Source organism: Rhineura floridana, chromosome 11, assembly GCF_030035675.1.
Source record: "Rhineura floridana isolate rRhiFlo1 chromosome 11, rRhiFlo1.hap2, whole genome shotgun sequence".
Classification (NCBI taxonomy): domain Eukaryota; kingdom Metazoa; phylum Chordata; class Lepidosauria; order Squamata; family Rhineuridae; genus Rhineura; species Rhineura floridana.
Window position 1 is genome coordinate 49,107,265 of NC_084490.1, and position 23,395 is coordinate 49,130,659.

General features: G+C 43.6%; 1 protein-coding gene across 1 annotated transcript; it reads left to right on the forward strand.

Moving 5' to 3' along the window:
• The first annotated feature begins 1,425 nt into the window (after positions 1-1,425).
• On the forward strand, positions 1,426-13,682 carry LOC133366143 (keratin, type I cytoskeletal 19-like). The gene is made up of 8 exons (XM_061588910.1): positions 1,426-1,958; positions 5,889-5,971; positions 6,237-6,393; positions 7,703-7,864; positions 8,510-8,635; positions 9,394-9,614; positions 11,558-11,586; positions 13,432-13,682. The coding sequence occupies exons 1-8, from the start codon at positions 1,515-1,517 to the stop codon at positions 13,452-13,454; spliced, it is 1,245 nt and encodes a 414-aa protein (XP_061444894.1). The 5' UTR covers positions 1,426-1,514; the 3' UTR covers positions 13,455-13,682.
• Positions 13,683-23,395: the final 9,713 nt, after the last annotated feature.

A 23,395-nucleotide genomic window follows, 5' to 3' on the forward strand; every position in this document is an offset into this window, starting at 1 on the left:
GTGTAGCATATGACATCAGCATGCAACAAAAGTATTGGGCATTTAGTGTGCACCAGTTGCACAACTGGTCAAAGAACAATTCTGCATTGTGCAGGGAGGTGTAAGCTAGCATGCCAATGTACCATCAAGTCATGTGCTCTGCACTGCAGACAAATGTGACTGTGGGTTCAATTGCTGTGATTGGCACAGAACAGGTACAATATAAGGAGCTTAATATCTACATATGTCAAGCCATTTAGCCCAATTATCCAAGAGCTGCCTATTCTGCTGCCACCTGAGAAACTTTAAGCACAGATTTTGAAATTATTTATTTATTTATTATATTTATACCCCGCCTTACTTTTCATCATAGAAACCCAAGGCAGCTTACATACGGTTCCCAGGCAGTCTCCCATCCAGGCACTGACCACAGCTGACCCTCCTTAGCTTCAGCAGGGAGCTGGCCTCATGTGCCTTCAGACATCACCTGGGACCTTCCACATGCAAAACATGTACTGTATATCATTCAGATATTATACCAAGTAACATAAATAGCCTATCTAGCCCAGCCTTCCTCAACCTGGTTCCTTCCATATGTTGTTGGACTCCAGCTCCCACCATCACTGACCATTGACCATGCTGGCTGGGGATGATGGGAGTTGGAGTCCAGTAACATCTGGAGGGCCAAAGGTGCCTCATTCCTGCTGTACATCAAAGTGAGGTAAAACAGGCCTGTGGCTTTGCACCCATGTAAAAATGTCCTAAAAAGTAATTCAAAGTAGAAATCAGTCCCTTTCATGTTTGAAGGCTTCTTACTGTCTGTCTAAATGACTGGAAGAAACTGAAAGTGGTGCTTGTTTGAGACAGGCTTTTATTTTCCTTGAATAGGGCCCCCCTTGTTGCAGAAGACACTGTAGCCGAATACATCCAGATCACCTTTAATAGGCAGCTGATTGTTATCCAGGCTACATCTATGCCACAGCCTTTCAGCAACCACTTTGCTCTCAATTTCACTGAAATGTATTATCAACTTTGTCTGATGACTGACAGCTACAAGTTCTTTTTTTAAAACTGGGTCCCACAAAGGAGCCTTGTGTGTGTGTGTGTGTGTGTGTGTGTGTGTGTGAGGAGGACAGGTGTGTGTGCTCAAGAGTTTACCTGCAGCTTAAGTAAACTATCACCTAGGTTGTACCAGTGCCTTTTCTCTGAGCCAAAAGCCACCTACTGTGAATCACACCTTTTGTTCTAAGAGGAAGGGGAGAAAGCAAGATAAGACAAAGGGGAGAGGGGAGAGGAGGAAAAAAGTTTCTTTGCAAATACTTAGAAAAGAAACACAGCCCACTTCATGCTGACTGACCAATGAGGGTTTAGGGCTGGTCCATTCCAGAGGACTCGCAGATCAGCTTTGTTGGACAGACAACACCCCCAGAGGCTGCCATAAAAAGACAGGGAGAGGAGAGGTGCTCACACTGCTGCAGCCAGCGCACAAACTGACCAACTTTCTTGCCAAGAGCTGATTTCAGACATCCCTCTCAATGGCCACCTACAGTTTCAGACAATCCTCCTCCTCTGTCTCTGGTGGAGGATTTGGTGGCTCTTCCTTCAGAGCTCCAAGTATCCGTGATGGTGGCCGGGGCATCTCTGTCTCTTCTGCTAGATTTGTCTCCTCTGGGGTTGGAGGAGGCCTAAGTGGCATATATGGTGGAGGGGCAGGTAGTTGCTATGGCGGGGGCTATGGTGTTGGAAGTGGCTTTGGTGGCAACCTAAGTGTCAACGATGGCCTCCTTTCTGGAAATGAAAAGATAACTATGCAGAATCTGAATGACCGCCTGGCAAACTACCTGGACAAGGTGCATGCCCTGGAGGAGGCCAACTCCGAGCTGGAGGTTAAAATCCGAGAATGGTACCAGAAGCAGGGACCAAGTCCAACACGGGACTACAGCCATTATTACAAGACCATTGAAGACCTCCGAGACAAGGTAGGACTTCACACTTGCAAACTGAATCTGGAGAGGGGAGCTTGAATGTCTCAACACACATCACAGGACCTAACTGTGAAAATTATAGATGTAGGGAACCCCTTCCACCACTGCTAATAGTCACATGATAAGGAAGGTGGCTGTTGTGCTGGGTACATTTGGTTAGGAAGTCCCTACCCTTTGGTGTTACCATCTGTAAAGTGAGTGCAATAGCAACCTAGCTTGAGTGGTTGTGCATGTTTGGCAAAAGCTTGTACAATGAAAGCATATGGGTGGTATGCAACACTAGTACTACTCAGAGTAGACCCATTAAGTTAATAGACATGCTTAGCTTACATTCATTGATTTCTGTGGGTCTACTCTGAGTAGGACTTAGTTGAATGTAACCCTGTGTGTCTAACAAAGGCTGCATACACGTCTCTGTACTTCAGTTTTGTCATACTGAAGATGGGCATCATAGTAGCCTACTTCACCAGACGAAGAAGGCAGTGCTGATGCAGTATATTCATCATTAAAAGTGGTGCACTAAGAGAACATCATTGGGCGAACAAGACAAGAATCAAAACCAAACTTGGATAGATAGGTAAATAATGTGGCCACACCTGTGTCAACCAGGAAGTGGTTAATTCCACAACAATATCCAAATGTTATCAATTGGTGATTATTTCTGTTTCCCCTGTAGAAAATACATTTACTGGATGTCTCTAAAATTATTCGCTCTGAAAAGGTCTTTTTGAACAAGATTCTTTATGGAAAGATGTGCCTGCAAGAACTTGCATTTGCAAACAGCTTTGTTCTGTGCATTGCTGAGATTTCAGCTATTTCCCCCATTCTGGTGATTTATTTATAGCACTTTGTAGGTTCTGAACAACCTGAACCAATACAATCTATCCCCTTACATATTTTATTACAGTGGAATCTGTTTGAATACATCCTGTGCCCTTACCTATTTTATTCTCTGGCACCAACGATCAATGTCTGGCTTCTGTTATTAAAGTCCTCTGGATTTATCGGATTTTATTCATGGCAGGCTGCATTTTCTAGATCTGCAGCCATACTGATATTATAATCAGTCCAGCTGTATTCTGATCCTAACCCTTAGTGGAACTTGGCTGAACAATAATCGGTATAAAATTCTATAAACTGATGATCACAATTAATCCTAGAACTGCATGTCATGTTTTCAGTTTTTGCAAAAGGGGATCAGAAGCACTATATGTGATGTATGATATAAAGCAATATTCAGGCTGCAATGCTATACACACTTGAACACAGTGGGATTTACTTTCGAATAAACATGCATAGGCTTGCACTATTAGTTGCTTAATCTGAATGTATATTTAGAAGTGTTGAATTGTTAGATTTGTGCTTCTAAGGCTCTGTCTCTCATTCATTCCCACAACCTCCAAATGTGGTTGCTTTATTATTCCCACTTTATAAATGCAGGAACTGAGACCAAGAGAGTCATTTTCACCCATGAAAAGTCCCAAACATCCTGAGTGTGCTCTCACACGGAATAATGTAATGGGGGAATTGGACCAGTCATAGATACAGTCAGCAGCAATTCTTGTGGTTTCCCATTTTCCCAGCAATCATGACCACAGTAAATTGGGGGTGGGTGGGAAATCTGTGGCTTTCCAGATGTCGTTGGACTACATTTCATCATTCCTGACCATTGGCCATGCTGGCTGGAGCTGATGGAAGCTGGAGTCCAACAGCTTCTAGAGGGCCACAGGTCCCTCATCCCGGCAGTAAATGCCTTTTGACTACATCCATTTCATGTCTGGTCTATGTGAGATTAATACTTTTGCAGTGCTGAACTGCTCTTACATATAGAAAGTTCTTCCTCATGTTTAGCCTTTATCTATCTCCATGAAGTTTAAATCCTTTCCTCTCCCTGATGGATAAGGTGAAAAAAATGCATTCCTTTCTGAGGCCCCATCTGCATTATACATTTAAAGCAGTATTATTCCACCGTAACGGTCATGGCTTCCCCCAAAGAATCCTGGGAAGTATAATTTGTTAAAGGTGCTGAGAGTTATTAGGGGACCCCTATTCCACTCGCAGATCTACATTTCCCATAGACGTTTAACAATCAAGTCCTCTTTGTAGGGAACTCTGGGAATTCTAGGTCTCTGAGGGGGAATATGGGTCTCCTAACAAATCTCAGCACCCTTCACAAACTACACTTCCCAGGATTCTTTGAGGGAAGCCATGTCTGTTTAAAGTGGAATAATATTGCTATACATGTGCAGTGCAGGTGGGGCCTGACTCTTTTACTTCTCTCTTTACTCATCCCCTTGACTTACTGAGAAGTTTCACACACCTGAACTGGGACTCGCACAGAAGCCTCCTTGTTCTGAAGTCAGCCCTATTTCCACAGGCGCACATTGGCGTTGTTTAAATATATGAAACCCTGTGGTTGAGCTTGCTGTTATTTCAAGAAGAAAACAAGACAAGAAAACAGTTGATGTTTTCTACGTGCCCTGAAATCTTCTCTTTTTGTGTACAAGTCAAGGTTTATTCTGCTTCAGCAGAGTCATCGGCACACAACGCTAGTTTGTTGATGAATGAAGCATACACGCCCTCAAGGCACACAAAGCAGCAGAAAAGCAAACGGTTATTGTAAGGGAATGTGTACCAGCCTTTAGAGTTCATGACCGTGACCTCCCAAGTAGGGCTGTCAGTTTTGATTTTTAAAATGTCAGGTCCTCTGTGAGCAAGGCTTGAAGGAAACTAGAGCCAGGGAGGAATTTGGCACATCAGCTGGAGAGATGGGTCAAAACCTAGCAGGTTATAGGCAAAACGTCATAGAATTTGGTGGAATCTGGGTTAGGGATGGGGTTTCTCTCTGTTTCTAATTTTTCGAATCTTATCAGTTCACAGACCCCACATCAGTTTCGTGGTTTTTTAAAAATGGCCTCATAACAATTCATAAGCGTTTTAATGCAAATTTCTCCTAATATACACATGTTTGTATGCAGTTTTGCCTAATATGCACATACCAGCCAGCCTTTGATAATATAATGCATTTTAGTATGCTATTTTCACTAAATTATACACACTTTACCTCAGTATATACATTTTTGTACACATTGGTGGACTGGAGAATTGCATCGCAAAATTCAGAGAAGGGAGAACTTCAAAGGATGCCTGTGTTTCATTTCACATATTGTTTTGGAAAGTGCAAATTAAATGCAAACTAAATCTAATTTCTCCTCCATCCCTAATGTGGGTGGAGCTTGGCAGAATCTGGATTATGCATGCTGTTTAAACATCAGTGCTGCCTGAATGAGAACGTCAGGCCTGGCATTTGCTCGAGGTTTAACAACACGTATTTGATTTTTGCGACCACGTTATAACTGCAAATCCTTTTAGGAAGAAGTGGGGAACCTGTGGCTCTCCAGATGTTGTTGGACTCCAACTTCCATCAGCTTCAGCAAGCATAGCCAATGCAGTCAGGAATGATGGGAACTGTAGTCCTGCAATAGAGGACCACAGGTTCCCTATCCCTGCTTTTAGTTTTGAGACATTGTGACGTTATGACTCCATCTACTGTTGGCCTCCCTGTCTTCCATCCTACCAGTCCCATTGGGTGCCAGCCACCACTGATGGCACACACAGCTCTGTTCACTTCCTGCCCTTCAACATCTGCCATCAAAGATGGCTGCCTCATGGTAGGGATGGCTCTGAGTGAACCAGCTTTTTTGAGGATATAATGAGCAATGTTGATACACAATGGGAACTTTTAGAAAGAGACAATGCCCCCCATGTGCTCAAACATGCTGCCTTTCTACACATATCGCCATACGTGCACCTGCAACAGCAACAAAAATTGTCTGTGAGTGGCCACCAAAGTTATTAAACAGAAAATGTACAACACATATAAGCGCCAATGACCCAACACATGTGTGGCCTCTTCTCTTGCAGATCCTTGCTGCAACAATTGACAACAATAAGGTTGTGCTGCAGATTGATAATGCCAGGCTAGCTGCTGATGACTTCAAAACCAAGTGAGTATACTCTTCATGGGCAGAGAAATGGAAATCTGTCAGCTATGAATCCATAGCCTTGCTATTAGAGCAAAGCAGTTATGCCCAAAGCTGCAAAGATAGTTATAGCTATAGATATCCAGATGGGCATACTTTTTACTGGGGAAATATTGGGTAATTATGCCAGAGCATGGGGAAAGAAGACTAACATTCCTAACACTCTCATGATAAAAAAAATTAAGTCAGTTTGGTGCATTTTAGCAATTCCTCTTCATTCTTTTTAAAGGTTTGAGACTGAGCAAGCCTTGCGCATGAGTGTTGAGGCTGACATCAATGGCCTGCGCAGAGTCCTGGATGAGCTAACCTTGGGTAGAACTGATCTGGAGTTGCAGATTGAAAGTCTGAAGGAGGAACTGGCCTATCTTAAGAAGAACCATGAGGAGGTAAAGAAAAGCAGCATTCAAGGTTTTGAAGTGTGGCTGCAGCCAATAACAGCCACACAGTTTATCTCACTATGCAGCCTTGTCCAAATGCCCTGGAACACATTATTATTATCAAAAATTTCCAGGGGGAAGGTGAACAGTTTCCAATAAAATACAGAAGAAAAACATTAACAGTAAAACCATGAAATCATCATTGTCATAATCAAAATAAATAAGCTGCTGCATCCAGTGATGGCCTGACTATCTCGTTAACCTCTAAAGACCAAGTGGAACAGATGCATCTTCAACAGGTGATGAAAAGACACCAACAAACGGAGCAGGTTTATCTCCAATGGAGGGAATTCCAAAACTGGGGAGCTATAACTAAGAAGGCCCTGTTGTGAAAGTAGTTTCAGGTTGCCAGATGTTAAGAGAATAAGAAGGATGACTTTGTGATAGAGCAGGGATGGGGAGTCTGTGGCCCTCCAGATGTTGTTGGACTACCTACTGCCAGCATCCATGACCACTGGCCATACTGGTTGGGGCTCATGAGACTTGGAGTCCTGTAACATCTGGAGGGCCACAGGCCTGCTTTCGAGTGACATTTAGGTCCTTCAATAAAATACATGCCTAGGATTGGTGCCTTTTTTGCATTTACTTGGCACTTCTACAGGAATAGCCCAGCACTCATGCTTGGAGTACCATGGTGTGTTCTCATTAGTAAAGCAGACTTAATTCATGACAAGATATCATACACAGAGAACAAATACAAGCTGGGAAAGAATTCTTGGCTCCCCACAATCTCTGCCATCCTGAAAAACAATCCTCCACCACTTGCCAGCCCCAAAACACACACACATCCTTCCAGTTCCTTGTGAGTGGTGGTGGAATGAACAGCAACAGAGGTGCATGGTGAGATGAGAGGAAGTACGGGCATGTTTTGGTCTCTCCTTCACTCTCTGTTGTTGTGGCTCTTGTTACACTGCATAACTGGGCTGGGGGATGAAGGTCACGGGAAACCTCTCATCTCAGTGCATGCCACTACTGCTGCTCCCACTGCCATTGTTTCAAGGGAAGGAGGAGAGTGACCTAGGCCTCAGAAAGAACAACTTTAAGCTACAGTGAAGGACAGTGGAGAAAGAAGGCTAGTTTTTTCTGAGGCGTGAAAAATAATCTGAGATCTTCCTCCTCCTTCTTCTGCAGAAGACCTTAGGTAATATCTGTGTTAACTCAATAGCTTGCCTGTCCCTAGATAAAAGATAACTGCAATGGATTGTTGCTATGCTAACATCCCTACAATTAATGTGTATGCTTTGACCTGTTTTACCAGGAAATGAGTGCATTGTCTGGGCAACTGGGAGGCCAAGTGAGCGTTGAAGTTGACTCTGCCCCAGGTGTTGACCTCACCAAGATCCTGGCTGATATGAGAGACCAGTATGAATTGCTGGCTGACAAGAACAGGAGGGACGCTGAGGCTTGGTTTACCAGCAAGGTGAGATGGAAAAAAGCCAGGAGAGAAATAAAGGGGAGGTCTTAAAAACAAACGAAGAGAAACAATTCAGTGGAGGAAAACTGGGCTGCCATGAGCTCAACATTGTCCACAAAATCATACTTCTTCATTGCAATAAAATGTAAATGTAGGGCCCCTCCAGACTGGCGGGCTTTTTTGCAGAGGTATTCTGCAACATGTCACTGTGCATTAGCAGTGGATTTATACTGGACCACCCACCCATCATTCTGCTTTATTTGTTGTTCTGTGATGCTTCCCCAGTCTTACTGCGCCTGGAGGGGCATTCTAGTGCTGTAGCACAACAAAAGTGGGAGGCACCCCCCCTCCAATGATTTGTGGTATGGAAAGTTACAGGATTTCAGCAGGAAGTTACGGGACATGCACTGATTGGAAATGAAACAGTATGTCCCCCCTTACACTTGCGTAGGCACAAAGAGTATTGAAAGCAGGATTGCGTATCATTGCCCCCATACCACCATGAGGACAAAGCATCATACATGCACAAAGAAAAAGACATCGGGAGGGACCCATAATGAAATTAATGCAATATAAATAAATCAAGTGCAATGTAATAAAATCTGAATGTTCACACACTTTTTATTTTCCCTCCGTAAAACAAACAAACAGACTGAAGAACTGAATCAAGAAGTTGCTGTCAACACTGAACAACTTCACACCAGCAAGACGGAAATCACAGATTTGAGACGGACTCTCCAAGGCCTGGAGATTGAACTCCAGTCTCAGCTCAGCATGGTACATGGATTGGTGATGGGTTATTTCCAATGCTAGAGTACTGAAAGAAGCAATGCCTGGATGAATTTGCCTTTTGAAGTGTGTGTATGTGTGAAATAGCCAACCTGTCTGAGCCCTGCTGATGTGGAAACTCTAAGAAACCACTTGAATGTGTACACCCACTCACACCCACCACATCCATGTGCATGCTCACTCACACACACATGCAATCATACCAATCCCCCCCGCATTATCTAATAAGGAAAACGTTGAAAACACTGGTATATTGTTACTTACCCATTTCCCAGTTGATTCTCTACAAATATGGGCTTCTTCTGAACCTGTGTGCTACTGCTAATGTCAAAGCAAGGCAACTATTACAGAGCCCAAGGGATCGCATTAATTGGCATTTGTAGCCCACCATATCTTGAAGTCTTATGGCAGGCAACAGCCAATTACAATGCAGCAACACATTTTTAGCAAAGTTTAAGCACCATGCCAGGTGAATTTTGACTACCTAATGCCAGCCCAGATCTTACAATGCTTCTGAAAGGTGCCCTGAAATATGGCTTTGGCAAATCTCCAAGAGGCAGGAGTTACATTTCAGTACCAATTGTCAAATAAATGTTGTAAATATTTCCATTGTACTGCAGACATCTGCTCTCTAAACTCCTGCCCAGTTCCCCATCATACTTACAACACTTCTTTAAAATTCATACCTGTGACTTGGTGACACTCTTTGACTCCTCCTTTCCCTCCAATACCATTTTTCTTCTCAGAAAGCTGCACTGGAAGCCACCTTGGCGGACACAGAAGCTCGCTATGGTGCTCAGCTGTGCCAGATCCAGGGTCTTATCAGCAACATTGAAGCACAGCTGTTTGAGGTCAGATCGGACATGGAACGTCAGAACAGTGACTACAAGATCTTGATGGACATCAAGACCCGTCTGGAGCAGGAGATTGAGACCTACCGCCAGCTCCTGGAAGGCCAAGACCTCCAGTAGGTCACTTTACAGATTTCATATGATCTATTGTTCAAAGACAACAGATCTCTCTGACTGATAGCTTCCGGGTATTATTTTAGCCTTGTAAATAAACCCACAGCTGTTACTAGCCTGTAAAAAAATAGTACTAGCCTGTTGGGGGCTGTTATTGGAGGGGCAAAGAGCTCCATCCCTCTGTGCAGGGCAGTCCACATGGAGCTCTGCCAGCCCTGTCACTCGCCTGCATGGGATTCCTGATCAACAGGAGATAAATACTTCCTCCTAATTTCCCTGTGACACCTGGGTAGCCATTGTTAGAAGGAAGAACACTGAAGCTATGTAGGCTGCAGATCTAATCTTGCACTTATGTTCTTATACCCTTTCAAGCTAAAGGCTGGCTTCATATGCTGTAAAACTGAAAAAACTGGTTTTGTGTCAAATTAAGCTCTAGACATAAAGATTAACCCATACAGGATGAAATCTGGTGACACTGTCAGAATTTTCAACATTTTGGACCTCTAACAACAACAACAACAACAATAAAATATTCACTTTTCCAAGGAAATAAGGGGGAGTCCCATACAGCTATCATCCTCGTAAACTTTGCACTGAGCAAAGAATCTTAAAACTCAGACCTCATTGTAGTGATGAAGCAAGGATTAATTTGTTAGTGTCAGTTTTTCTCAGTTTCTCATGAGATTGGTTCACCGCATTTCTGCATATATTTGTAACATTCTTTTTAAAAGGCTCACATGAAAATTTGGTCCCATTTTGGTGTGCATTTTGTCTAATAGATGCATTTTTGCAAACAATGCCACCCTAATAGAATGCATGTTGTACATTATTGGAGTAGACTTTACACATTTTGGTATGGATTCTTTGCTGGGAGAGCTGCATCACAAAATTTGGCAATGTGAAGTTTGAAGGAGAGGTAGGTTTTAGTTTGCCTGTCGGTTTGGGAATTTGGAATGTGGTCGGTTTACATTAAAACGTAAACGGAAAGGACTTCTCCATTCCTAGTAGTGGTGGCTACCAACTTCTACATCTTTAGAAGAGGATTAGACAAATTCATGAAAGATAAGGCTACCAGTGTTTACAATATGATTCCGAACAGCAGCTCCTGGGAAATGAGAGCAGAAAGAAGTGTGCTGCTGTGCTCCTGTACTGCTTGTGGGCTTTCCATAGGCATCTGTTTGGGTACAGGATGCTGGACTAGATAGACTTTTAGTCTGATCCAGCAGGGCTCTTCTTATGTTCTTAAGTGTCTTCTTCTGTATCAGGCCAACCATAGTATACTTCATGCTTAAGTAAGAAATTGATCCTATGTATTCCACATCCAAACCTAATGATCCATTCATTGCTTCACTTGCCCTTACCATTTGCACTTGGGTACCCAGCTTACCTACAGCTTCAGAGCTTTGCTTGGGGTCAAATCATGTATTAGGCTCAAGCACACAAATGTTTTCCCCAAAACTTTATTATCCTGATTGTTTTATCCAAAATAGCTGCAGGAAATTGCAATCTGAATCCAATGTTCATACAGCGGGGGATGGGGTGACAGCACTTTTCTTTTTCTCCACTAGCTGTTTTTTGTATCAAAATTGCACCCTCCACGATGCTTTTATCTTTACCCATACAGATAAAAGGGTAGCTTAGAGGAAGTGATCACAGGGAAAATGGTAGGCAATCTCCCCTTTCTACGAACCTCGACTCTGGATTACCTCTTCCCTTAGAAGTTTTTGGTTGGTGTGTTTTTAAAAAGCCCTTGGGGAAAAGAATTACTGGACTGAGTGTCATGTGTAGTTTGATCTTGAAATAAAAGCAAAAACACTGGTTTGGAAAACCCGATAAGGTGACAAATTCTTCTTAACTTGCTTTAGAAAAACAGTACCAGGTTCAGATTGGGGGGTGGTGAGAAAAGCAGGCTTCATCTGACCAGTTTTTTCTCTTTTTTCCACAGCTTCTCAGGAACTCTTTCAGGGACTAATGGTAAGGTTTCCTTATTCATGGTGGGTTGATAAGAGGGAGTATTTAATACAGGTCACAGAGGAATGCCTTGAAGCCACATGAGCCAGCCACTTTGCTCAACTGAAGCTAAGCAGGTCTGGGCCTAGATGGTGGATCATCTGGGAAGCCCCACATACACCACCTTGAATTTCACGAGGGAAGAAAGGCAAGCTATACACGGACTACTGGTCTGCTGACGTCTCTGGCACAGTGCCCCTTGTTCACTCATGCTGTCTTTATGCACTACACTCAAATATGCATTATGAAGGTTTTTCCCTGAGTTTAGCTGCTAAATCCAAAGGAGGAGGTCTTACCAAAGTGTTTCCTGAATTAGGCCACCCTACATTTATCCCACTATTATTCCACTTTAATCAATACTGGCTTCCCACAAAGAATCTTGGGAAGGGTAGTTTGTGAAGGGTGCTGAGAGCTGTTAGGAGAGCCCTATTTCCCTCTCAGAGTTATACTTGTCAGAATGGTTTAACAATCAGTCCCTCATCTCGGAGAACTCAGAGAATTGCAGCTCTGTGGAGGGGAATAGGGGTCTCCTAACAATTCTCAGCACTCTTCATAAACTACACTTCCCAGGATTCCTTGGGGAAGCTATGACTATTTAAAGTGGAATGACAGCAGAATAAATGTGGGGTGTGAATGTGGTTATTCAAGTTTTCATTCTGCCTGTACCTGCACTGTCTCCTAACTCCCACCTATCCAATCACCTCCTATCATCACCCCACCCCTAGCACTCCCTGCCTTCTACCTTCTTGCCTGGTTTCTCTGTAATTCAGGGATGGGGAACCTCACCCCCCCCAGGCATCTCTGTCTGGGAATTCTCTTGGAATCCTTGGAATTCTCTCCAGGCTACACCCTCTCCCAAGCCATGCCTTCTCTTCCCAGGCCACATCCCTCACCAACCCTGCTTTGCACCCTCCTTGAGAGTTTTTGTCCTGGATGGAATGTGCCTTTGAATTCCAGTCATGTTTCTTGTTTGCCTGGATGGAAAATAGAGAGGGGTGTGCAAGTATGTGTAGAAACTAGTCTACTGTACAAAGATAAAATTGATATTTGTTGCGCTGTCCTCTTTTGCCTCTGGCCCTGCCCACCATGGCATGTGGCCCCCAGAAGGTTGCCCAGAACGGAATGTGGCTCTTGGTCTGGAAAAAGTTTCTAATCACTTCCCTGATGCCTAATGTGCGGAAGTCCTTTACAGAAGCTGCATCACTTGTATTTCACTTGTATATTCTGTGTTGTGCCTAGCATTGTAATATTAAGCTGGATTTAGACAAAGAAAACCAAGGAGCTAAGGAAGTGATATTCCAGGCAGACTGGTGTCTGGGATTGTGCCCTTACTGCTTCCCCACCCCACCTGCTCACCCACCCACCCTCTTTGGCATTGAGAGAAACAAAAAAAAGTGAGACTATATGGGTGGCCCCTCTAAGGCTCAGTGCATTTCTTCAGAGCCACAAGGGAGGGGCAGGGTTCGCTGCAGCTCCATTGCCATGGCAACTCCATGTACAGGAAGTCGTGGACATCTCACGAGAAGCTAATGAACTCTCACACGATTGTGTTGGTTGCAGGTGGGAGGCTGAGACAGCTCAGGCTCCATTTTGCTCCACTGAACTGGAGGAGCAGGAGGAACAGATGCTTGTCTCAGCTCCTCTTCTCCATTTCTGAGGACAATCCAGAAGGGCTAAGGGTGGAGTTAGGGCACAGCCTGTGTTTAAGCCTCCCTTCCAGAATTGGAGTAGACTTGGGGTACTACAGGTGGTTTCCAAATGTTTCACTTGGGTCCATTAATTCTTTTCCCCCACCTTGTTTTGCTGCAGTCAAAGCCGGTGATAGGAAGTGAAGAGCACCCTCCTCTCCAAGCAGGAAGGAATGAAACAGGATGGGCAGCTGCTATCACCAGCAGATGAAAATTAGCATTTCAAAATCACTTGCGGCAAACTTCATGAGCACACATTTTGGGTGGCTGAGGATCATGCAATCGCTAGATTCTCTTACTTAGCAGTTCCTGCTTTTAACCTTTCTGTACAGAGTTCCTTCTGCCTAATAAAGTTCCTTTTTGGCTTCTGCAGATTGAAACAGAGTCTCATTGGTAAAGAGAATTAACTGCCAGTTAATCTCTGCAAGTTCTGGTGAACATATTGCTTACATTTAATCAAAACCATCAAGCAGGTGAATTCCCCTACCTAGATCTATCACTCTATTTTTTTTGCCATATGGGCAAAATTTGATGCCACGCACAAACGATCTCACAATTTATCAGGAATAAATCCGCCACTGCAGTTCCATTCTCACAGTCAGCATATTTTTTTGGAATCTCCATGTAGCCATAAACATACACTGAAAAGATTAAAACCCTATTAACATTCTCATGGCCGGCCCTGCTATTAGAAAGAGCTGTCTCAGGCAGCACATGCAAGGGGCGGCAACAATTCTTCCTGCCATTACCTCCGAATCCTCTATGTTGTCCCATTGCCAGTGTTGTAAAAATCAACTGCCACTCCAGTCGGATTCTGTACATAGAATGGGGGCACCCTCTGGTCCTTTGCCTCAGGCAATGAAATGGCTTGGGCTGGTTCTGAACTCTCTTCAACCACCCTGACTACAGAATCATAGGGTGAATGCAGATTATGAATAACCAGGTGGTAATTTACTGTGCCGTACACGTAACCATTTGGAAGATCGCTGGTCGGTATCATCCTGTCTGCTGGTTAGGAGATATTTACCAGATGGCCATGCTATATGTGTTCTGAAATCTGGCAAGGCAGGGGTGTGGTAGAATTCTAATCATTCGGCATGATGATAAACATACCTGGCTTCTGAAGTGTTGTCTTTTGGGCCAAAGTATATGTTATGTGTAGCTGCATAAATCTTTTTCTTCAATTGGTTCCCTCCCCCCACCTCCCAAAAAAGGTAGCCTGGGGAATGTAGAATCTCTGCTAGAGGAGTAGCATGGTGGTGGTGGGGAAGAGGGACTGGTTAACCCTTTCCCTTCCTGCTGTTTGTCTACTGAAAACCACCCTCTTCCTGAGCTGCTTTCTAACTTGTATTTGTGTATGTGAGTGTGAGATACAGATTCCCCTATCTTTACCCCTGCAGGAATAAAAGCAGTGGTGAGGAAGATTTTGGTGTTGTTCTATGTAGCAAACAGCTAGTTGAGAAAGACTGAAGCGCGCACACACACACACACACACCCTGAACTTCCGCTCAAGATCCTACATTCCACCAACATGGATGCCTTCAAAAGAGGATTAGACAAATTCATGGAGGATAAGGCTATTAATAGCTACTAGTCATGATGGCTACATTATACTTCCAGTATCAGATGCAGCATGCCTCTGAATACAAGTTGCTAAGAATCACACCTGGGGAGTAGGAACCAAAGGATCTGTCAATTTCAATTCTGCCAGTTTCTCATTTTCCCATCTTAAATTCAGTTCTCCACATTTCTGCAGCAATCTGGGATCTTTTTAAAAAAAATCCTCATGAATTCCCCCCCCCCAGCATTTTTGGCAAATTTCTCCTAATAAACACATTTTTGTGTGTAGTTTTGACTAATGTACACATTATTGCCAGCAATTTCTCCTTATAATGCATTTTTGTATGTTATTTTCACATATACACATTAAGCACATTTGCTCTTAACATATGTATGTTTGTAAACATTGTTTGGTTGGAGAACTGCATCGCAAGATTCAGATAAATGAGAATTTCAAAGGATAGCTATGTTTTGCTTCTCATGTTGTTTCCAAAATTGCATATTTGATAAATTCAGTTTTAAATACAAACTAAATTGAATTTCTACCCCATCCCTAGTGGGGAGAATGCTTTTGTACTTGTGTCCTGTTTGTGAGCTTCCCATAAGCATCTGGTTGGCCACTGTGAGAACAGGATGCTGGATTAGATGAGCCTCTGGTTTGATCCAGCAAACACTAATGTTCTTATGCTACATCCCCACAGGTGCTTTTCCTTGAGCAAAAACGCATTGTGAAAAAGAAATCACACAAACACATGTATCGTGTAGTTTGCCCTTAAACAAAGTGTGGAAGGCCAGCTATTTGCATTCCTCTATTGAATCAGATCACATCCAAGAGGAGTTCAGTGGTGGCCACATCTCATCCAGGAGTGTGTACAACACTTTCTAGCCACTACTGTTAAGCTCTGACCAAGGACACTTATTTGATGGTTCAATTCATGTGCTGCAGATAAGAAGCCACATGGGGCTAATCATGAGATTAGTGATGTCACTACTTCATGCCTAAACTGGCCACTATATCTCTCTGCACATTGCCAGCACCTGTTTTGAATGAACCAGGCTCTTCCCTCCATCCACTAGGAAGCAATGACACATAATAAAAGGACCCATATATATAAACTATGCTGCCCAATAGGTCTTTTAGTTCATTGTAAATCTAAATGAGCCCAACCAGATGCCTGACCAAACTTTCATTTTTGAACTCAGAAGGAAGGGGGCTCTAAAGTCTCTTTTAGAAATGTGTACCAGATCTAACATTTCAGCAGGGGCAGGGAACATTTTACTGTCTGAGGGCAGCAGGCCTGGTGCCAAAGGATGGCCAGGTCAGGCACTGGCTGAGAGCCCCTGCAGCCCAGAAGAGCCCCTGAGGGGTCCCTCCTTAGGCTGGGAGAGTGGAGCTCCTGCTCTGTGATTTGCAGCAGCGTCAGGTTGTGGGGACAAGCAACCCGACCCTGCCAAAGATAGTGGAGCAGGAGCTCCACCCTCCCAGTAAACACCCTCCTATGTAGGTTACACCGGCTGAAATAAGACCACCCACTCCACCTACCTTCTGCATCGCTGCAACAGCGTACTAGTGTGCTGCCCACACATGACTGCCACCACTCAAGATAGTGGTGGGAACGTCCCGGAGGGGTTTCCAGGCAGACTAATATCCTTATTAGAATTCTAAGACACAATCAAACCAAATAAAAACATGATGTGCAAAGAAGGACCAGTGAGGAGTGTGCCTGAGGAGAGTGTGTGCGGCCTAGGGAAAGTTCCAAGGGCCAAATAGAGAGGCATGGAGGGCCACATTTGGCCCCCTAACCTAATGTTCCCAACTGCTGTTTTAGAGAGTTTTTTTTAAAGAACATAATATTTTAATTCATTTTAAAATGTTGTTTGCTTCATCCACAGCTGAGTACTATAAGTACAAACAAGAGAGTTCAATGACTGTGGACATGTACCCTAACCCTAGCATTTCTTGTTCTCAGATTTAATAGCCACATCTTTTTCCCCAGGCAATAAATAACCATTGGGTTGGGACTGCTAAAAGTGGCTTGATGTTCCTCTAGTTGGACACGAGTGTTCTGATACACACTAAGTCAAAGGAATGTAACACTTTTTAACCTTTTCACTGTTGCAACCCAATGATCCATATGATTTGGGTTGGGCTTTCATTAAGAAGTACCCATAACATGCCCAGTATGCAGTCTCTTGCAGTCTCAATGCTGGAAATGCATTACAGCTTTTGTGGAATGTCAGGATGTGGGCATTAGGATGAAAACTACTGCAAGTGACAGCTTGGGGTAGGATCTTGTTTTGCAATTTGAGAGTTTTTTCTCCTTTTCCCAATCTTAAATCCAGTTTCTCCACGTTTCCACATTAGTTTGCAATTTTTTTAAGTCCTCATGAAAAATTGCCAACGTTTTAGTGCAGATTTCCCCTAATATAATGGTTCCCAAACATATTTTTTCCCCATGATCCACTTGAAAATTGCTGATAGTCTTGGCAGACCACTTAGTTATATTTCTGCCTGTTTTTGCAATTGTAATCCAATTGTGCTGGATGCTGTATGATTTTTAATTGTTATGGGATTGAGGGTTAAGATAGATGATTTCTCTGGGTACCCTTCAAGCCTGTAACCTAGAATCTGGAAGTGGCATCTGCAGTGGAAAGTTTCCTTTGTTAAGCTAGCCTATAAACTAATGGGTTTGTCAACCATTAGCATATGTAAGAATACAGCACAGAGAGATTGTGTTGCTATTTATTTATTTATTTATTAAATTTATATACCGCCCCATAGCTGAAGCTCTCTGGGTGGTTTACAACAGACAAAACCAGTAACATACAATTAAAAACCACATATCATCAATTAAAAAGTTAATTATACAAAAGTTAAGACATAATTAAACACATATTAAATGTATATTAAATACTAAAATGCAGAAATGCTAGAATGCTAAAATACTAAAAATGCTAAAAAGCTAAAATGCTAAAATGCCTGGGAGAAGAGGAAGGTTTTTACCTGGCGCCGGAAAGATAATAATGTTGGCGCCAAGCGTATCTCATCAGGAAGAGTATTCCATAATTCGGGGGCCACCACTGAGAAGGCCCTTTGCCCACACACCCAAGAAGACTCGTGACACCAGTTGGAATAATGTTATATTTATTAAATATAACATTCAGCATCAAATGCAAATAAGCCAATTCATCAGATTAAATTGCTTCGGGCAGGTGAGGCCTCCTACAAATGTGGGTATATTCCCACGCCTTCTAAAGGCAAATAATTCTCTTCAGACCTTAACTCCATAGCCAAGGACGTGGGGGAAAACCTCCCTCCTTGCTGCTGAAGTCAGTTGTGGTTCCCACCTCCGCACCATGGCCCCGCCGTACAGGCGTTCACCCTGATGCGCAAGCAGGTCCCACAAGGACACTCCTCAGTTCGCCACGAGGCATTAAGCGTTGATGGTTCCCTGGGGAGTGCCCCTTACCTGTATACTTTAACCGCCTCAAAATAACCCAATATACCTCACCTGCCCGAATTCCATTCCAACCAAGCTAAACACCACAACCCTTCCCAACAAGCCAATTGAATTAAACCCAAGCAGTATGGAGTAGGCAAAACCAAAGGGATCCTGAAATCAGGATCCCCCCCCCAAAATTCCTACTCAGCCCCATTAAGGCGACTGGCTAAGCCCATACTGACGAGGGTGGGAGGGAGGGTGCAGCGAGGCAAAAAAGGCAAACGCTGAGGGAAGGAGCGGCTTTAAATACTCCGCTCAAACCCAGACCTAATTGGTCCCTTGATCTCACGTGGCACACTTGAAATTTCTCTAGAACATTCCCGAGCCTTATCAGCATTTTGGGTGTAGGCAAAAATGCCCCTATATAGGAACGACATTGCCCACACACCCAAGAAGACTCGTGACACCAGTTGGAATAATGTTATATTTATTAAATATAACATTCAGCATCAAATGCAAATAAGCCAATTCATCAGATTAAATTGCTTCGGGCAGGTGAGGCCTCCTACAAATGTGGGTATATTCCCACGCCTTCTAAAGGCAAATAATTCTCTTCAGACCTTAACTCCATAGCCAAGGACGTGGGGGAAAACCTCCCTCCTTGCTGCTGAAGTCAGTTGTGGTTCCCACCTCCGCACCATGGCCCCGCCGTACAGGCGTTCACCCTGATGCGCAAGCAGGTCCCACAAGGACACTCCTCAGTTCGCCACGAGGCATTAAGCTTTGATGGTTCCCTGGGGAGTGCCCCTTACCTGTATACTTTAACTGCCTCAAAATAACCCAATATACCTCACCTGCCCGAATTCCATGCCACAAGAGGGGATCAGCTCAAGCTTGGTCCCCTCAACCCAATAAAGAAAACAGACTCCATAAACCCAACCTCAAATCCTCTAAAAACAAATCACATCCCAACTCAGACAAGTGGACACCGTCGTCCCTAAACAATTGAGGGGAATAAAACCTTATCCTATCATGGGCTATGCACGCCCCCCCAATGGATAAGATCAAATCCCTGACCTTCCTATTCACCCATTTGCGCGACCTATCAATTTTGTTTGGGTGAAGTGCACCCCTCCATACTCGTCTCACGAGCATATCAGACCACACCAAAATTAAATTAGGATAAGAATGCCTAAGCCACATGAGATCACACCTGACCTTAAGCAGCAAGTCCATACCAGGGCGCTGCACAAGTCATTCTCCCCCAAATGAATTAACAAAATATGCGGCTGTGCCGCTGATGCCATGGTGCGGCACACCAATGGCAACAACGCATCCCATAACATGCCCCTCTGCACCTCCCAGCTAACTGTCGCTGATGCAGAAAGCTGTAGCTGCATCCCAGAAAACGACGAAGAGGCCCTCCGATGCGCCCAAAACAAGATGGAATGTCCACACAGAACGATCCGCACCGGGACTGGAAGATTCAAAATACCTAAAGGAAAACAAAATTAAATACAACATTAATACCGGACATAAGACTGGAAGGCTGAGGAACGCCACCTGCCAATTGCCTGGATATCACCAACGCTCATGCCCACGAGGGCAGCAGCCGTGGCCGCTCCAATCCGAAATGAATGCAGCCCATAGACTCCAGCATCGCGACCAGTGGCCAACAAGGCCCGCTGAACAATGGCCCAAAATTGGAACTGAGTCAGGGCAGAACCATCCGCATGTATAAACAGATAACGCAGGCCCGCTGGCCTTAGAAGCAAGAATTGACGCATGGCAACTACAGGGCATAATTCCAAAACCTGGCAGCTGCATAAAGACACAAGACTGCCACGGCCCTTCTGATCAGTCTTAGAGACTCACAGGGAGAACCTAACCATATCAGCACCTAACGTGCAATCGCCAGAGCATAAGGCCCTGTAAGACACATCGCGCTTAGAGAGGACTAACACTTCACTAGGGCGAAAGGCACCATAGAACATCGTCAGACTTACTGCGGCGAAAAGGTGCGCCTCATACAGGGATGAGCATAAAGAACGAAACAATGCCAGGATCTGGAGGAGGACATCGGGTGTAGGGTTGCCAGGTCGGAGCCATCCAAAAACCTGAGAAAATGGGGGCGGGCCCTAGTGATGTCACGGGGCGGGCCCTGGTGACGTCATTAAGCATGATACATTGTATCAACCACAGTTGCTTGGAGCATGCCATTCAAAAGAAATTCTCTGGAGATTAAAATAGAAATCTTACCTAAAATAGGGTGTTCCTAGGTCCATCTGAAGTGAGAAGGTCATTCTTTCTCACAAGCTTAGGGTGATGCAAAATGGAAATGGACTGCCTTCAAGTTGGTCCCAGATAGGGTCTTCATGGTAAGCAGTATTCAGACAGAGGTGGTTTACTATTGCCTTCCTCTGAGTCTGAGAGGCAGTGACTGGCCCAAGGTCACCCAGTGAGCTTCATGGCTGTGTGGGGATTCGAACCCTGGTCTCCTAGGTCACAGTTCAACACCTTTAGGGAACATTTAATCTAGCTTCCTTGCTTCTGGCAAGAAGGGTTTACGTGCCCTCAGGCCAGGCCATTATAGAAAGAAAGGAGCTTAGTGTTGCAGAGATGTTAGATGGGAGCACAGATGGATGCTCCTGAAGGCAGCAACTATAAACATGCTTAAGGAACTAAGCCCCATAGAACTCAACAGGACTTACTTCTGAGTAGATATAGTTTGGATTGTGCTGTTAGTAATGTTTGACTAGGGATCCTCTGCAAAGACATCCATATCCAAGCAGGGTTGACAACCCCCTGCATGGAATGCCCTGGCCTTATCTTTTAATGTGGCTGCTCCAAACTTCTTTACAGATTTGACCCTTCACTTCAGAAAGAGGTCTGAGAAATGTGTAAGAGAAAGAAGATTCTCTACCCTTTCTGTCTACTCTGTGGGGTGCTATAAACTCACTTGGACAGCCAATCCAATTCCAGTGAGTAATAATTGACAGAGAGAAAACACCCATGGTTTGGTCTACCTTCACAGGCAGCAGCTTGGGAACAACAACTGCAGCCACACTTTCAAATATGTGAATTCTCTTTTACCATTAGTGGGCAAAAAACAAACCATCATGCAACCAACAAGGCACATCATCAATGGGTTTTAGGGGTTTAGTTGACCACATGGAACCACTGTTGTTGCTTCTATGGATGTAAGGGAGGAGGGTCAAAGGTACATGAAATGCAAACAGAAAATGAAAAAAGACAGTGATGCTTCCCTAAATGCAATACCATACCAACCACAGCAACACATACCAAAGGGTCAGCGTAACCCTTCAACTTCTGGGTAGAACTCTTATTAGAACATTAGGGACATTTCTTGGGAGGTGCAGTTCTGATGCCTTCTAGTTTACTTGCTTCTGGCAAGAAGGGTTTACGTGCCCTCAGACTTGGCCATTATTGGAAGAAAGGAGTTTAGTGTTGCAGAGATGTTAGATGGGAGCACAGATAGATGCCCCTGAAGGCAGCAACTGTAAACATGCTTATTAAGGAACTAAGCCCCATAGAACTCAATAGGACTTACTTCTGAGTAGATACGGTTGCAGCCATGTTAAGGACAAGGGAGGACATTCTAGGCAAAACAGACAAATTATTGGGTGTTAGAACAAATTAAACCAGAACTGTCACTAGAAGCTAAAATGATGAAACTGAGGTTATCATACTTTGGACACATCATGAGAAGACATGATTCACTAGAAAAGACAAGAATGCTGGGAAAAACAGAAGGGAGTAGAAAAAGAGGAAGGCCAAACAAGAGATGGATTGATTCCATAAAGGAAGCCACAGACCTGAACTTACAAGATCTGAACTAAATAGGACTTACTTCTCAGTAGATATGGTTGCAGCTATGTTAAGGACAAGGGAGGGCATTCTAGGCAAACAGTTGGCAATCACAATTATACAATTATACAATTACCTCTAGTATTAAGGTAAAGGTAAAACTGGGACAGAAATAAAACCAATAGCACCAGTTTACAAACAATTTTTTTATTAACAAACACTATCTTTAAGAGAACAAAGGCAGGTTACATCACCAATCAATCTGCTAATCATAATCCAATTGCTAGTCCCAACTAGAGTAGAGACCCACTGAAACAATGAAATTGCAGCTGGTTTTAGACATTTATCTCTCTTACAAAAGAGAAGTGGATGACATCCAAGGGATGTTTTCAACCACTATAAACATTATAAACAGTATTACTCTTTATAAAAGAAAAACAGAAATAATCAACAAGGTGCTTTCACTGTAGGGCAGGCTCCATTGTGTGTGTGCATGATGTTTTATTTATATGTACAGTCAGAGAATGAATTTGCTATTAGTATATAGGATTTTGAACAAGGGTCTGGAGCCAGGTTTTTAAGGACACAATCCTGTTCTCGGTATCCTCCAACTGTGCAGCTTTAGGAAGTAGCAGAAGCCTTACTATGCAGGCAGATCTTGAGATATGCTGCCAGAATAGCGCATACCAGCAGAATTCCCCTGATATACTTGTGGAAAACACTGCTGACAGAGCCATTCAACTGGTGAAGATATGCTCACAGAGCTGCTGACAAAGGGGGAAGATATGGGCAGCACAGAAAAGCAGCCCACTTAAACCAGATCCTATACCAGTGAATCTTCATCCATGTCAACAGCAGAACTTTTCCCCATAAGGAACTTCCCTTTCATTGATTTCAGCAGGAGGAGGAAAATTAAATATAACTGCCCCCATTATCTGCCATCCTGCATATGTTGCCAAGACTGAGGAGAAGGCATGGTGTAACTGGGAATGTTAGAGAAATTTGCATTTGTGCATTAATTTGGGATGTTCATTTTAGTTTGATTTATTTTATTTAAAAGTGTTGCTAAACTGCTTAATATTTAAAACTCTAGAGTATACAAAAATACAACATAAAAACAATAAAACTCTATTATAAAAAAGCTTTTAAACACACACACACACACACACACGAGAGTCGATTCTAAAATAAACTTTCCCCTCCCCTTGGAGCAAAATTTCTTCTGAGGAGATTAGGTAAATCCATACATCATTT